We start from the raw sequence: 13,846 nt of genomic DNA, 5'->3' as shown, positions 1-13,846 counted from the left end.
CTTATTTGAGAAGTTTATCACTCAGTCATGTTCTATGGACAGTGTCCTTTTATATTGCAACCTGGTGTATACTGTTTAGAGATCTACCCCACTTCCTGGCTGTTTGAAGACGTTTCCTATGTGCACCCGGTCACAGAGGGTCTGGTCCTTGTAGCAGCCACCTCTGAAAACACAAAGCATGGTCCTTCATTCCCAGTATACTCAAGGGAGAGTAAGCGTCTCCTCTTTGAAGCTCTGGAAGTGGGCATCATTTATTCAGTTTGTCTTAGTTTACATTATCGAATACTAATATAGCAAGGACCTACCATAAAGTAGCCGAACACTTTACAGAGAACTAAAGTGGCATACATTCAGTGACATTATAAAATAATAACAGCACAACATAAACTTCAGGAGGCAGTGATGGACAAGAATACAGAGAAAACATAATCGATTTGGAAGTACAAAATGAAGAGCTGGTTTTGCTAAAGTTTTTTTTAATTTGTACAAATGTTTGAGTTCAGGAGTCTATTGACTTTCTCTGGTTTATTGTTCCATAGTCTTGGTACAAATCCAGAGACTCTTTGATTGGACGTTCATTTTCTAGATTGAGGAATATTTAAGTAGAGCCCAGCATTATGTAAAGTTATTTTTTAAGAACTTGCTAGCTGGTTCTATTTTTAGTTCGGTGTGCTTTTCAAGGTATAAAGCTTTGTAAATGGTGCAACATATTTAAAGGTGATTTCACTTTATGGGAGTAGCCAATGTAGTTCGGCTAATATTGGTGTGATGGGGTTTTATTTTGTTGTCTTTGTCAGGCGAGCGGCGGCGCAAAAATGAACTTTAAGTGGACCAAAGAAGAATTAAGTAGGTCTTGAAGATGTTTATTTCCTCCCTTGAGGTGAAAGAAAGCTAATTCTTGCACCATTATTATGAAGTCGTATTGGAGTATGACTCATTAGATTTTTTTGAAAAGGTGAATTTGAGTAGTTTTGCTATTTTTGTGTGGTGCAATGAAACTTGGAGTGAATGCTTAATCCTAAGGATGTTGCCTCTGAGCCTGAGGCTGGGAAAATAGTAGGAAAGTATGAGGTACTTTAGATGTGAATGAATTTTGAAACACTTATTCTGTGTGGTAGGAAGAATTCTTTGTTGCTTGAATTACGTTTAAGAGGCAACAATATCATCCAGGATTCAAGCATTACAAGATAGTATAACCTCTTTGAGAGGCCATTTGAGTTGTGCACCTTCTATAGAATAGTTTGCCACCTTCATAAATCGAAATATGCACATCTGGTAGCATGATGTAATTGTTCTGTGCTCACTGTCAGCAGTATCAGGTAAAGGAAGGATCCTTGGGTAACTCTACCAAGTACATATAGCGAATAGGACCTGGAAGAGGCGAGCTTCAAATGTTCAAACCTGTTGAAACTGAATGCTCTGTAGTATTTTAAATCAACCTCGTCCATTCTCATTGTTGTCGCCAAGATGAAAGAAAATCTCCTTGATATACCATGTCAAAAGCTGTCGATGCTGGGGTGAAAGGTAGTGTATCTTAGTTCTACATTTGAAAGTAAATTACCACTGGATAAGGTGAAGGATAGTTGGGACGCAAGTGCTTTTTCAATTGGTGTTCCCGGAAATGGAAGTTTGGAACACAAGAAGTTAGTACCCAAAGTTATTTTGGTGCTAGTTTCCTTGCCTTTATTTTCTAAAGGAGATGTTTGTCCCATTTTTTATCTCTGATGGTAAAGGTGCCTTGTGAAGAAGTATGAATGACTTTAAGGATTTACTTTTATTCTCTCAAGGAATGTTTATTGAGATGTACCAGTATAGGACCTCGCTCATGAGGGATACAATTAAATTATGCAGTATATGTTTGTGCTCAGTACCCAATCAAAAAAAGGTTTTGCAAATGTATCATTGCTCATGCTAGATAAGCAATGAGTTGGTGCTAATGTTGGATCGCTATAATCTTGTGATATTTATCCTATCGTTTACCTCAGTACCTCGTCCACAATTATTTTATAGGAAATATACATATCAGTTTTTACCAAACCCTGTAGTTGAAGCTGAGAGAAAACTAGATATTGATGAAAATACGATGATTGCGATAGTGAGAGGAAGAGTTAACCAAGTCTGCGAGAGAGAAAAATATGAACTGTGGAAAAATCTATTAAACAGAATCCTGAACTGTCTGCAGGTGAGCAGCTGTTCCAATTTAAATAAACTAGAATGGTTTGGGTAAAAATGAAACATTGAGGCCAAAGCTGGCATTCAAGACTTGGGTGAGAGTAAACATTTTTGGGTCACATGATGTAACTCTGTACTAACAAAGCAAATATGAGTTCTTTGTTGGCAAACATAACTTTTGACTTGTGTCTCAGTTTACACAGATAATCTCCCTTTGGTTTCAGAATGTTGCTATCAAGAGCACACCTATTAGTATAATATAATCCATAGTATGTGCCCATAGTGGCATGACACAAATTACATTTGGTTATATGTGTCTAGAATAGGAGTGGGCGGAACTCGCTGAGTTTCACTACACGGAATTCCGTAGAGTCACATAAAAATTCTGTGCGATTTCATGCAGTTCCGCCTGCAGGCGGAATTCGGCACATCGCGTGCTCTTGCTGATTTTTAGTGCCAAGAGCTTATTCCGCACTGTAAAATCATCACGATCTGCAGCACGTAGCACGCCAGAGGGTGCTGCGTCTTTCTGCCACTAGAGTAGATTTTCTACTCGAACAGCAGCTTTTTCAACTGGAACGGTTGCACCCGGCCGGTAACTGCCAGCATTGAAAATTGTGATAGGGGCTGCAAATTCTTACTTGCCAACTTAACATAAGTGAGCTGCGCACGAGGAAAAACATCCTCCAAGCAGTGATTGGCAGCTTTTTGCCAGTACTCCGCGTTCCAAGCGGACCGCAAGTTGGGCAAAACTCTGAGAACTCAACTGGCGGAATGGAATTTTCACCCACCACTAGTCTAGAACTGTCTAGATCTCATGCACTATATGGGTCTTGACAGTAAGTTATGGATGTGTAACTGTAGGAGTTCAGTCCTACAATCTACATGATTTCGATCACTGTCAAAGTGCTGCTAGAGCCTTTTAATTTCCACCCTGTCATCATTTAGCAGTACCTGTTTAGATTTTTGCTTCCTTATTGTGTTTGCCTTTAATTCATTAATTTCTTTTTTTCTTCAAGGTCGCAGGCGTTGTTGGCAGAGCAGACCTTTTGTGTGCCATTTTCTTTGTGCTATCATTCCTCGGCTACTCCAAAGCGTTCCCAGAAAGTAAGTATTCTTGTTAATGAGCAGTATTGGCAGCCCTCTCCTTTTCAATGTATATTTATCCGTCCAATGTATATGTATCCCTTTTTTCTATGTGTCATCTTATGCAACTCATGCAAAAATAGTAACATGGCATAATTGAAATGACCAGAGCATAATGACAAGACACCTCTCATTATACAAGGTTTCTTCAAGATTATTTTAAATTCCTTTTGTACTTCATGTGTCCTCTCTGAAGCCATATGTACAAAACACTGGTCGCAAAATATTGGTCTTGAGGTGCAACCTGTATTTTTGCGATCAGTGTTGAATTTGGCAAACCCACATATATCCTAACAGCGCAGTTCAACAAAATTCCACACTGTAGTGAGTCCAAATCTGACTTACCTTATCAATATTTATAAGTTAGGTCACAAATTACGTCTCACTAGGATTCGTGGTCACCACAAGGATGGTGGAATGTTGCAGTCAGCAGACCACCATGCCAGTGATCGCTTTTTATATATTTGGTTTTTAAATACAGCCCATTTTTCTTAAAGGAAGCTCTGCTAAATAAAAAAAAGAAAAGTGATAAACTTTTCAAAGGTTTGTATGAGAGTAATCGGTGGTGCCCTGGACCACTGCCTACTCCCCGACACATTTTTCTTTTTTACATTCACAAAGGTGAAGGGCTCCACTAGAGGACCCCTACCCTTTTGCGAATGTCTTACTACCGAATGTTGGGATTAAGGTAAAATGTCATTGTTTTGTGACCAGATTTCGGTTCAGCCCTGCCAAGTATTAAGAGTAATGCATTTCAGTCCAGAGTCCAGGTGTCTACATCACTGCACTGACATACAAGGTGATACTAATTTAGAAAAGATCCTCTCTGCCTTCATATTGCTTGAAGCACTCTGAACGTAACTGTGTTTCAGCCAGCAGGAGCTCTGTTGTCTGCAGCTGAGGAGAGGTGAGGTTGCCATCACCACGCTCACTGTTACATGGATGTTGACTGCCCCAGACTCCTAGTCCTCTACCACTGGTTGCAGAGGCATGATCGACTGTGTTGTTACTTGATTGGTTGCATGATGCTGGAACCTTCCACTCACCATTGACCACAGGGGAATCAAAACTTGGTCTTGTTGAAAACATTTGTGCTCAGGCGCTGTCTTGCCCCAAGCGGTTGGGATCTCCAGTCTGACAGTGGAGTGAGTGCAGACAGAAGGTAGGGCAGGGCTGCGACTAGTACCTTAAACTGCATAACAGGGATGCATTATTTGTCATATATATCATGACATAGGCATACATGCTTGATTTTATTCGCATTGAGGTGTCACTTCATTTGTCACCCATAAGGCCATGGCATGTCACATGTATACAAACAGAAAAATACAAATGACATACAAGCCCACTGAAAACACATACATTTCACTCATTAGCAATCTGAAACCTTGCCAGCTTTTTTGGTCACTAAACATTGCTACATACCATAATAAATTGCTATTTTAAAGGAATGCCCTAAACATGCCCCTACCAAATAGAGATTTGGTATGCCCTTCTAAGGCCATTTTGCAAATTGGTAACCTTTCAACATTTCTCTAAGATTAGCTTAGTATATTCCAAAAAGCCATTTGGCAGTCACAAACCCTGTGATATAGTGAATCACAGGGTTTGTGACCTCTAAATGTATTTGTATATGTCCCTTGATCTCTAAAGTATTGTGCAATAATAACATTGCAGGACAGTTCATACAACTACTCAACTGTCAGAGAACAGATATATTTTGAAACTAGGGGGTTGCAGGGTGCCATTGTTATCGTAAGTTTGATTGGGAATGGCACTAGGCATTTCTTGTAATCAGAAGAAAGATTTGGAAGAGATTGTTTTTTTTCACCAAGCAGGAACCAACACTAAATGTGTTATCTGAAATAACAAGATACACTCTGAAAAGCAGGAATCGAGTCAGGAGTGGCTCTTTATTTAAACAAGTAAGTAACAAGTGTCAAAGATGCGTCATTAATCAAGAATAAAAACACGCAGTCTAGCATATATTAGATCACGGCAATTCAAAGAGAGAGAAAAATTGAATATCAAGATGCAATGAGAGAGTATAAATGTATCTGATAATAAATCAATCAATAAATCAATCAGCTAGCTGGGAGCACCTCGTCGTGAAGGACACTGTATGAAGTGATCAATGAGTTGGTCAGTCCGTTTATAGAGTTTTAATGAGGAACTGGTGACCGCAGAATCAAAAAATTTGCAAGTTTGCCCGCAGAACATAGGAATTCTCCATAACTCCTGTCCTGCCGAATGCAGTAAGCCACTCAATGGTGACATTCTGACTGCTGTACTAATACCCGCAGCCAAATAACGGGTGGCGAAGAGACCACTAGCAGCGCCTGCCCGCGGACCGGCCGAAGCCACGGACCTCGAGTAACGAGGATCCGCCCAGCAGCGTGCCAGATCGGTGCGCGCTGAAGACCCTGCCCTCCCCGCAAAGGTGAATGCGATTAAACGAGCGCCTACGACCCTCCTTGGATCTGCCGAGGACTCCAGCTACCAGCGCCTGACGCCACTCCCGGCAATACAGTGAGACGGAGGAAGGGAATCTCCTGCGGTGCCCCATTGCCAAAGAGGTGCTGGGCCGTGCGGCCTACTGCTGCACCAACATCGGGCGGGCCTGGGACAAGAAAACGTCTGGCATAGAGGACTTGCTATCGGTCCCCCACAGACATCTCCCACAGTAAACCCTTATCATTGGGGCCTACTGCCGCAATAAAAGCAGTTGAGGGCTCCCCCTCTTGCCGACCATAGAGGCTTGTGCATTATAGACATTAGCGGTCATCCCATCTACATGGCCTGCTACAAGCAACAGTTGCTCCTCGCGTCAGTCCCAAGGGATCTACAGTAGGTGGACCATCCAGCAGCAAGGCAGTAAACGCCCATACAGTCGAAATGGGAAAGGCCAGAAAGGACAGGGCGCAAACTCAAACGGCGGATACACCAAACTATAAGTAGCTGATACAGCACCTTTACAATCCTCTGTTTTCTTTCTTCTTTCTCCTCTCTTCTTTCTTGTCATCTTTATTCCTCCTCTTTTTGTCCCTCCGCTCATTATATTTCACTTTTGGAATGAAAAAGAACTCTGGGACGCTCTTTTGTAATCTTCACATGAGTTATATATTGTTTGAACCAATTGCCTTTTAGTGCAGATGGACAATTGCCCGTTGGCAAGCTGGCCTGAGGTGGGACGTTAGGTAGTTTTCATATTTCTTTCAATCTGTCTGCAGTTTAACAAGGCACAGGGAGTGCAGGCTGATTGGTAATCTTTTTGTTGCTGTGAGTGGGGGGCTGGGGGTGTGGGGGGGTCAGGCTATTGGGGAGGGTGATGCTCTACTCACAATCTTTTGATTGCCTTCTTGCCTAATGTCAATTAGATGGATAATGATGACTATACATTGTTGACTTGGAATGTGCATGGCCTGGCGGGATGCGCCAAATGCCACAAGGTATACCAGTTCTTATGTAGCCACAAGATCTTGTTTGCACTGCTACAAGAAACACACCTAAACCTAAAAACTCTTGTGTCTCTTTGCAAGCAATAGAGGGGCACAGTCCTTGGTACCACGTACTCTGGATATGCCAGGGGCGTCCTTATATGGGTGGCACCGTGCGTTCCCTTACAGATATTGCACTCCCGACTTGACGCAACAGGGCCTCTATGCAACTCTAGAAGGTCACTTAAATGGATCCCCACTGGCACTGATATCTCTCTATGCTCGAACTCGGGACAGGCCTCTTTCCTACTGTCAATCAAACCATCTCTACTCACGGACCCTACGGCACCAACATACTGGGGAGGAGATTTTAACGGGTGCATGATCTTGCCCTGGACCGCTCACGCCCTCCACTCCCAGGGGCACGATCCGTTAAACTAGCTCAACACATGGGGGACTGGACTGGACTGTTAACATGCAGGTACACAATGCATGGTGTAGTAAACACCCCGCAATGCGGATCTATTCACATTATTCTACACTCTATTTATTTTTATTTATTTTTATGTTTATAATTGTGTCCCCAGGTTCATTTTTTTTTTATTTTTATTTTTATTTTTGAAAGACCTTTATTGTTTGAAGAATAAAGAAATACAGATGTACATGTCACATAGCCTGCAATCCGCAGGAACAGCTGCTGAGAGAAGATAATAAAGAACATTCAAGAAAATCCATTGATAAGTTAACACAGCCATTTAGCCGGCAACCCTGGGGTCCAGCGGCGCAGTTCAAGAAAAGAAAGAAAAACATGGATGCAACATTAAACATGCTGTATAATGAAATTTGGCCTGTGGTTTTTGTGTGGTTTTTATGTTCCTCAGCTTAAACATATCGTCACATTAGTAATAGCTGCTTCTTATAAGCTGTAAGGTAAGTCCACGTTACTACTCAATCAAAAGGCGGCAATAGTTCCCAGGTAAGGTGTGGACTCAGAATAGAGATCTTAAGGTTTTTGTGTTTGTGATGCCATCATGTCGTGGGCAGGTGTTCAATGGTATAGCTCACTAATGCAAGGTAGCAGGCGCCTGTGGTCGGCGACACTAGGTTGCGACTGCCTCAGCGGGGCCCAGGCGACTGTTGGCCCAGTATGGGCCGAGCTCTCCAGTATTTACAGTCCATATATGGATGCTAGAGGTGGGGGTTCGTATAAGGGTGCGTTCACCCGGCGCCGGATAGTAGTCATTCCGAGCATGGTCCGCATCATTCGTGTATGGTGTGCTGCGGCCTGTCGTGGCAACATAGAAGGAGTGTGTCTACAGGTATATAGCCATCTGCGACTTGTCACGGCTTGTAGGCCGACTCTGTTAGTAACAATATTGGACGTGTCAAAGAAACGTGACCGGTAAATAAACAATTACAAACATCAACGTGATAGTGAAAGAAACAGGGAAGGGAGGGGAAAGAGTGTGCATGTCCAATGGCATGTTAGAATAGGGGTGTTAGCAGTTCCGACGAAGGGGCATCGACCCTGGGGCAGGGCATGGCGGGACGATTTAACGTGTGCGTGTGAGCAGTTTGGTGTTGCATAGGCTTGTTCGGGTTTTCCTTGTTCGTGACAGGCTTGTTGGAAGGATGCAAGGAGGTCGCCCCAGAGCTGTGCGATTGGGAATTTTCGAAGTCCAGCTGTTTCCTCCCGGAGGAGCACTGTGCCCTCCGCCTGTGCCCAATTAACGAAGGATGTATGCCAATGTCGGGTGGGGCGCTGGCCTTCCAATGTTTGGTGAGTAAGCGTTTGGCTGTGATGAGGCCCATGTCCCAGAATCTTGTTTGTACCTTGTTGTGCTTCGTGCGCTTGTAAAGTCCCAAAATACCGGCTTCCCACGTTTTCGGTACTTGTTCATCAGTGCACTGTGTGAGTAGTGTTGTGACCTCATCCCAGTATGTCTGTATGACAGGGCAGTGCCAGAGCATGTGCAGGAGATCCGCCCCTATCAGAGAGCATCTTTGGCAGGCAGTGTAAGTGGCTGCGAAGTATCTGTTTATCTTGTCGGGTGTGAGGTAGGCCCGGTGTAAAATGTAGAGTTGGATAAGTTTGAAACGGGGGTTGCGTGGGATATTAGTCGGCCCAGCTAATATCATCGCCCACTCCTTGTCAGTCCAATCCCTCCCTCTGTCGGTCGCCCATTTCTCTCTGAGTTGTAGTGTGGGAGGCTGCGTGTGCAATAGTAAGGCCTGCGCTAGCCAATGTATAATGTGTGAACCGTTGCCCATGACATGTAAGTACTGCACGAAATGGTGCATCGGTAGTTCCTCCGACACATCGCCCCAGGAGGCAGTCAGTGCGTGGGTAAGGGATGCGTGTAGTAGAAACTGCCCAGCAGGAAGATCTGTGCTGGTGGCGAGATCCGCAAAGGAGAGCAGCGCGCCATCTGCATAGAGGTCGCCCAGCGTTTCCACCCCTGCGCGCGTCCAGCTAGTCAAATGGGCCTCCGTCAGTGTACCTGCCGTTCCAGGGGTGCCTAAGAGCGGGAGTATCGGGGCATATGGCTTCGTGGCGCGGGTAAGCAGCAGGCAGCGCAAAAAACATCGTTGTGCCACCGCCAGATGCAATTGTGAAGGACAGGGGGTACGGGTCATAGGGTGAAAGTGTGCATATTTGTGTCTGGGTGTAGATAGTCGTGTCCGAGGCAGTGTCCCCCAGGTTCTTGTCGCAGAGCCATCCCGATACCCATTGCAGCTGTGCTGCTAAGTAGTATAGTTCCATGTTGGGGACCGCTAGGCCTCCCGACTCAGTTGTCATGTACAGCTTGGTCAGTGCCACTCGGGGTCGGCCTTTATTCCAGATTAGGCCACGGATCAGGATCTCTAGTTCCCGAAATATTTTGGTAGGCACATATGTCGGGATGTTGGCGAAGTAATATAGGAGTCTCGGTAGGACAATCATCTTGGTCAGCGCCACCCGGCTAGGCACATTCAGGGGTAGGGTCTTCCAGAAACCAATTTGGGCGCCGATGGAGGTTAAACATTATTCTACACTCTATGACCGCCACATGAGGATAGACTACATATACTGCTCAAATAGTGCCCTACATACCGTAAAACATGCAGAATACCTGGCACGCACAACTTCAGATCACAACCCACTACTGTTGGGTCTCGCGTGGGGAACGCAGAGACCCAGAGTGCCAACCTGGTGTCTCCCCTTTGCGGCACTCACAGACGTGTCGTTCCGTGCTACCCTGTCACACTCCATCGATTCATATTTCCAGGCCAACATGGGCACAGCTTCGGGCGCGGGGTTGGAATTGGATGCGTTCAAGGCTGTCCTGAGAGGGCACAACATCAAAACCACTTACTGTTCCTTTAAATTACTCACAAACACACTCCAGAACCATGAACTGGAGATAGAGAGATGTGAGACGCTCTCCCCCACAGATCCCCGTATTGGTCCTTTGCTAGCCCAGGCCCGTCTAGCATATAAAGAAACACTAGACAACCTTTGCGCGCTGGACTACAAATCATACCTTGCTCGTTGACACTCTGAAGGGGGCAAAGCTGGCAAGATTCTGGCATGGCTAATAAAAACTGACACCTCACAACCTCCCGTTACAGCGAATTTCATGCCCACAAGTACTATAGCGAATACTCATGAAGTAATTATTAACTCCTTTTACGAATATTATACCTCCCGATATACAGCCCCCAATATTGGCAACTCAGCCCTTATTCTGCAGTTTTTGTCGCACGTTCAACTTCCACAGATAACACAGACGCACCATGACTAACTTGAAGATCCTATCACATAGACGAGATTTCCGAAGCCATTAAGCAAATGGCAACAGGTAAAACCCTGTGGACGGATGGCTGGCCATTGGAATTTTACACAACTTACTCCGAACAGCGTATCCCCTGATTGGCTAACATGTACGAAGAAGCATTTGAAAAGGGCGAACTCCCGCCCACCTTGTGAGAGGCAACGCGAGTGGTGTTGCCCAAACTGGGCAGGGATCCGCTCCAGATGGCCTCATACCACCATTTATCAATGCTAAACGTAGATTATAAAATCCTGGGTAAATTATTAGCCAATAGATTGATTGAAGCATTACCCACACTGGTACATGAGGATCAAAATGGTTTCATCCCGGAGAGGAATACTGGATTGTACCTACGCTGCCTATTTGTTATTAGAATGGGCGCGCGCAGAATCTGACACACCCTGTATAGCATCACTAGATATCAAAAAGGCGCTCGACACCTTGAGCTGGCATTACCTACTGACAGTGTTGTTTGGCTTCGGTATAGGCCCTAATTTCTTGAGGTGGGTGCGTATATTATATGCGAAGCCACTAGCTAGAGTAAAGACAGACCACACCTTCTTCCTATCGTTTATGATTGAGCGTGGCACAAATCAGGGTTGCCCCCTGTCGCCCATCCTTTTTGCATTGGCCATGGAGCCATTAGCATGCAAACTGCACCAACGGGTACTAGACTCGGGCATATACGCAGATCAGCGATGGCACATAGTGTGTTTGTATGCAGCTGATGTCTTGATATATCTGCCTGGCCAGGTTGAAATTCTTTGGGGTCTGATGGCCGGGCTGAATGACCTTGCACAGGTCTCAGACCTACGGATCAACTGGTCCAAGTCAGCAGTGTTTCCAATGAAGACACTTTCAGCTGTTTAGAGACGCGCCATGCCTCATACACTGCTGGAATGGGCGTTTGACACCTTCAAATACTTGGGCGTCCAGGTCTACCATTCTGGCGTAAACTTAGTGGATGGAAGCTTAGGAAAAGTGATTGCTAGGACCAGCGCAACCCTCCCATTCTGGATGACCCTACCCTTATTCCCCAAATGCTCATACTCCCCCGACTTTTGTATTATTTCGCCACACTCCTTTTCTGAATTCCACAGAGGCTCTTTAAGGACCTGGAGTCGCTCCTTGTCTCACTGATATGGGGGAACTCTAGATCGAGGATGGCTCTCCGAAAGCTGTATTTACTGCTGTCATACAGGGGCCTGGGAGCACCACATAATAAACACTATTACCCCGCAGTGCAACTGCACTGGCCAATGAGGTGGCTTGCAAGGAACAACCTCACCAAACTAGTCACCGGGGCGCTATCCTGAAGGCAGCCAGCAATATTCGAGTGGCTTTTGGGCTCTAACAATAGCCTGCAGAAAAAGCAAGGCAACATCTTAATGGAAATGGCAAGACGCAACTTGTCCAAATACGTGCTTCCTAAGAAACAAACCAAACCGTACGCCCTGAACTTTCCACTGGAAGTCTTGCTGGGCTCATTTGCATGCCATTGCATGCCATTGCTGCCTGGAACTCGAGTCCTGGAGAGAGGGACTGCTGGATACCTGGGGGCTTTGTATGCGGACTCTCAACTACAAACCTTTGAAGATCTGGTGTCTGGCTTCGGAAACCGCGGGGACATTCCTGCTTCATGCACTGCTGATGTGCCAATTTCTCCTGACATGGGACAACGATCGCACTGAACCTGCCACATCACAACATTTGCAAACTTTACTAACGCACAGGTGTGGCAGACATGCAATAACAGCACTATACAATTCTCTAAGACCTGGACACACCCCTCTCCTGACAACACTACGGTCCTACTGGGACTCGGAATTGTCAGCCACCATCACTGATAAACAGTGGGCACAATGTATTGGCTACCCCAAAATCATATCCACAAACGCCAGACTGAAGTATATCTAATTTAATTATTTACATCACACATATTTAACACCACATAGATTAGAATAGATGTGTAGGAAGGTGGATACCTGACTATGGTTACCCCCAACTTTTTGCCTAGTGTTTAGCTGGTTTTCGACTTAGTTGGCCTGGGATCCTGCTATTCAGGACCCCAGGCTATCTGCTCTCTCTGTAAAATGGACTCCATGTACTTTAGGTACATACCAAATTGGATATTGGGTCACCTTTGTGAGTCCCTGTATAGTGTACCATTGGTACCCAGTGCATAGGTTCACCCAAGGCCTACCCGGGGCTGCAGCATATATTATGCCACCCCTGGCTGGCCACCTAAATTGACACAACTGGCTAATCACTCAGCTGGGGCAAGGTCGTGTAATCACCCCTTGCTTCGGTATAGTATCCCTATACCTACCATATATATAGACACATAGTAACCTATAAGTCACTCCTATGGCAGGCCTTAACAATCCTGGAGGCAGAGTGCTTGGTTATGTGTGAGATGGTGCTCTAGCATGAGCTGAGCCTGTCTGCAGCTTTCGGAACCATGTCCTTATAGCTGTTCTATGATATTGCCATACCATATACTCTTAAGTGCATTATGAACCTCGCGGTTAAATGCTAACTCTGGTTTGGCTTTATCAAAACATGTCGTGTAAGGTGTCATACGCTTTGGAATACTACCCCCTCGCCAATTCTGGCGACGGGGTAGCATTCCACCCTTCTAGAGGGAGAAGACATGTTAGTACTGACTATCCCTGTTAAAGTTAACCAGAGCCCCAGCGTCACAAAATTGTCGCTGCTGCCACAGACACATGTCTGACCTCCTGCTGCTGGGAGTCCTTCCAGTCACGGAGGTTTGGACAATAGGTTTCCTGCCTGGAGAGGTGCGAGCACCACCCCAGACAGGACTTTGTGTATTGGGACAGGGAGGGCTGAATAGATTGAGACACTGCCTGAGGCACACTAGGTGCTTCATGCATACCCCAGTTCAAACCGGTTGTTGGGGCACTCCAGCCCCAGCTCTGGCGCGAAACTGGACAAAGGAGAGGGAGTGTAACCACCCCCTTCCTGGTCCCACCCATAGGAGGGACCTAGAAAGTAATCCAGCCCCTTTTAGTTGTATAAAGGTAGGAGCTGAGTCCTGAAACTTTAGATTTGATCCTGAACTGAAACTTGAACGAAACTTTGGACCTTCGACATTCTGCTGAAGCTGAAGACTGAAGAATCTCCCTTGTGGCCAAGGAGTGACCACCCTTGGCAACCAGGCACCATCCAGCAAATCAACAGCTTGCTTTGTCGACGCTCCCGCCGGGACCCCAGCACAGAGCCTGACAAGACTCAGACTTCCAGACCTCTCTG

The 13,846-nt window shown here is 45.5% G+C and overlaps 1 protein-coding gene across 1 annotated transcript in view; it reads left to right on the top strand.

Moving 5' to 3' along the window:
• The window catches only part of TMTC4 (transmembrane O-mannosyltransferase targeting cadherins 4), an 861,371-nt gene that overhangs the window by 236,630 nt on the left and 610,895 nt on the right, over positions 1-13,846 (top strand). The window contains exon 5 of the mRNA XM_078657625.1: positions 3,192-3,279. Within this exon, the coding sequence (XP_078513751.1) occupies positions 3,192-3,279 (88 nt within the window). The remainder of the gene's footprint in view (positions 1-3,191; positions 3,280-13,846) is intronic.

This window comes from Lissotriton helveticus, chromosome 8 (genome assembly GCF_964261635.1).
Source record: "Lissotriton helveticus chromosome 8, aLisHel1.1, whole genome shotgun sequence".
Lineage (NCBI taxonomy): Eukaryota > Metazoa > Chordata > Amphibia > Caudata > Salamandridae > Lissotriton > Lissotriton helveticus.
This window is presented reverse-complemented; position numbering and strand designations above follow the sequence as displayed.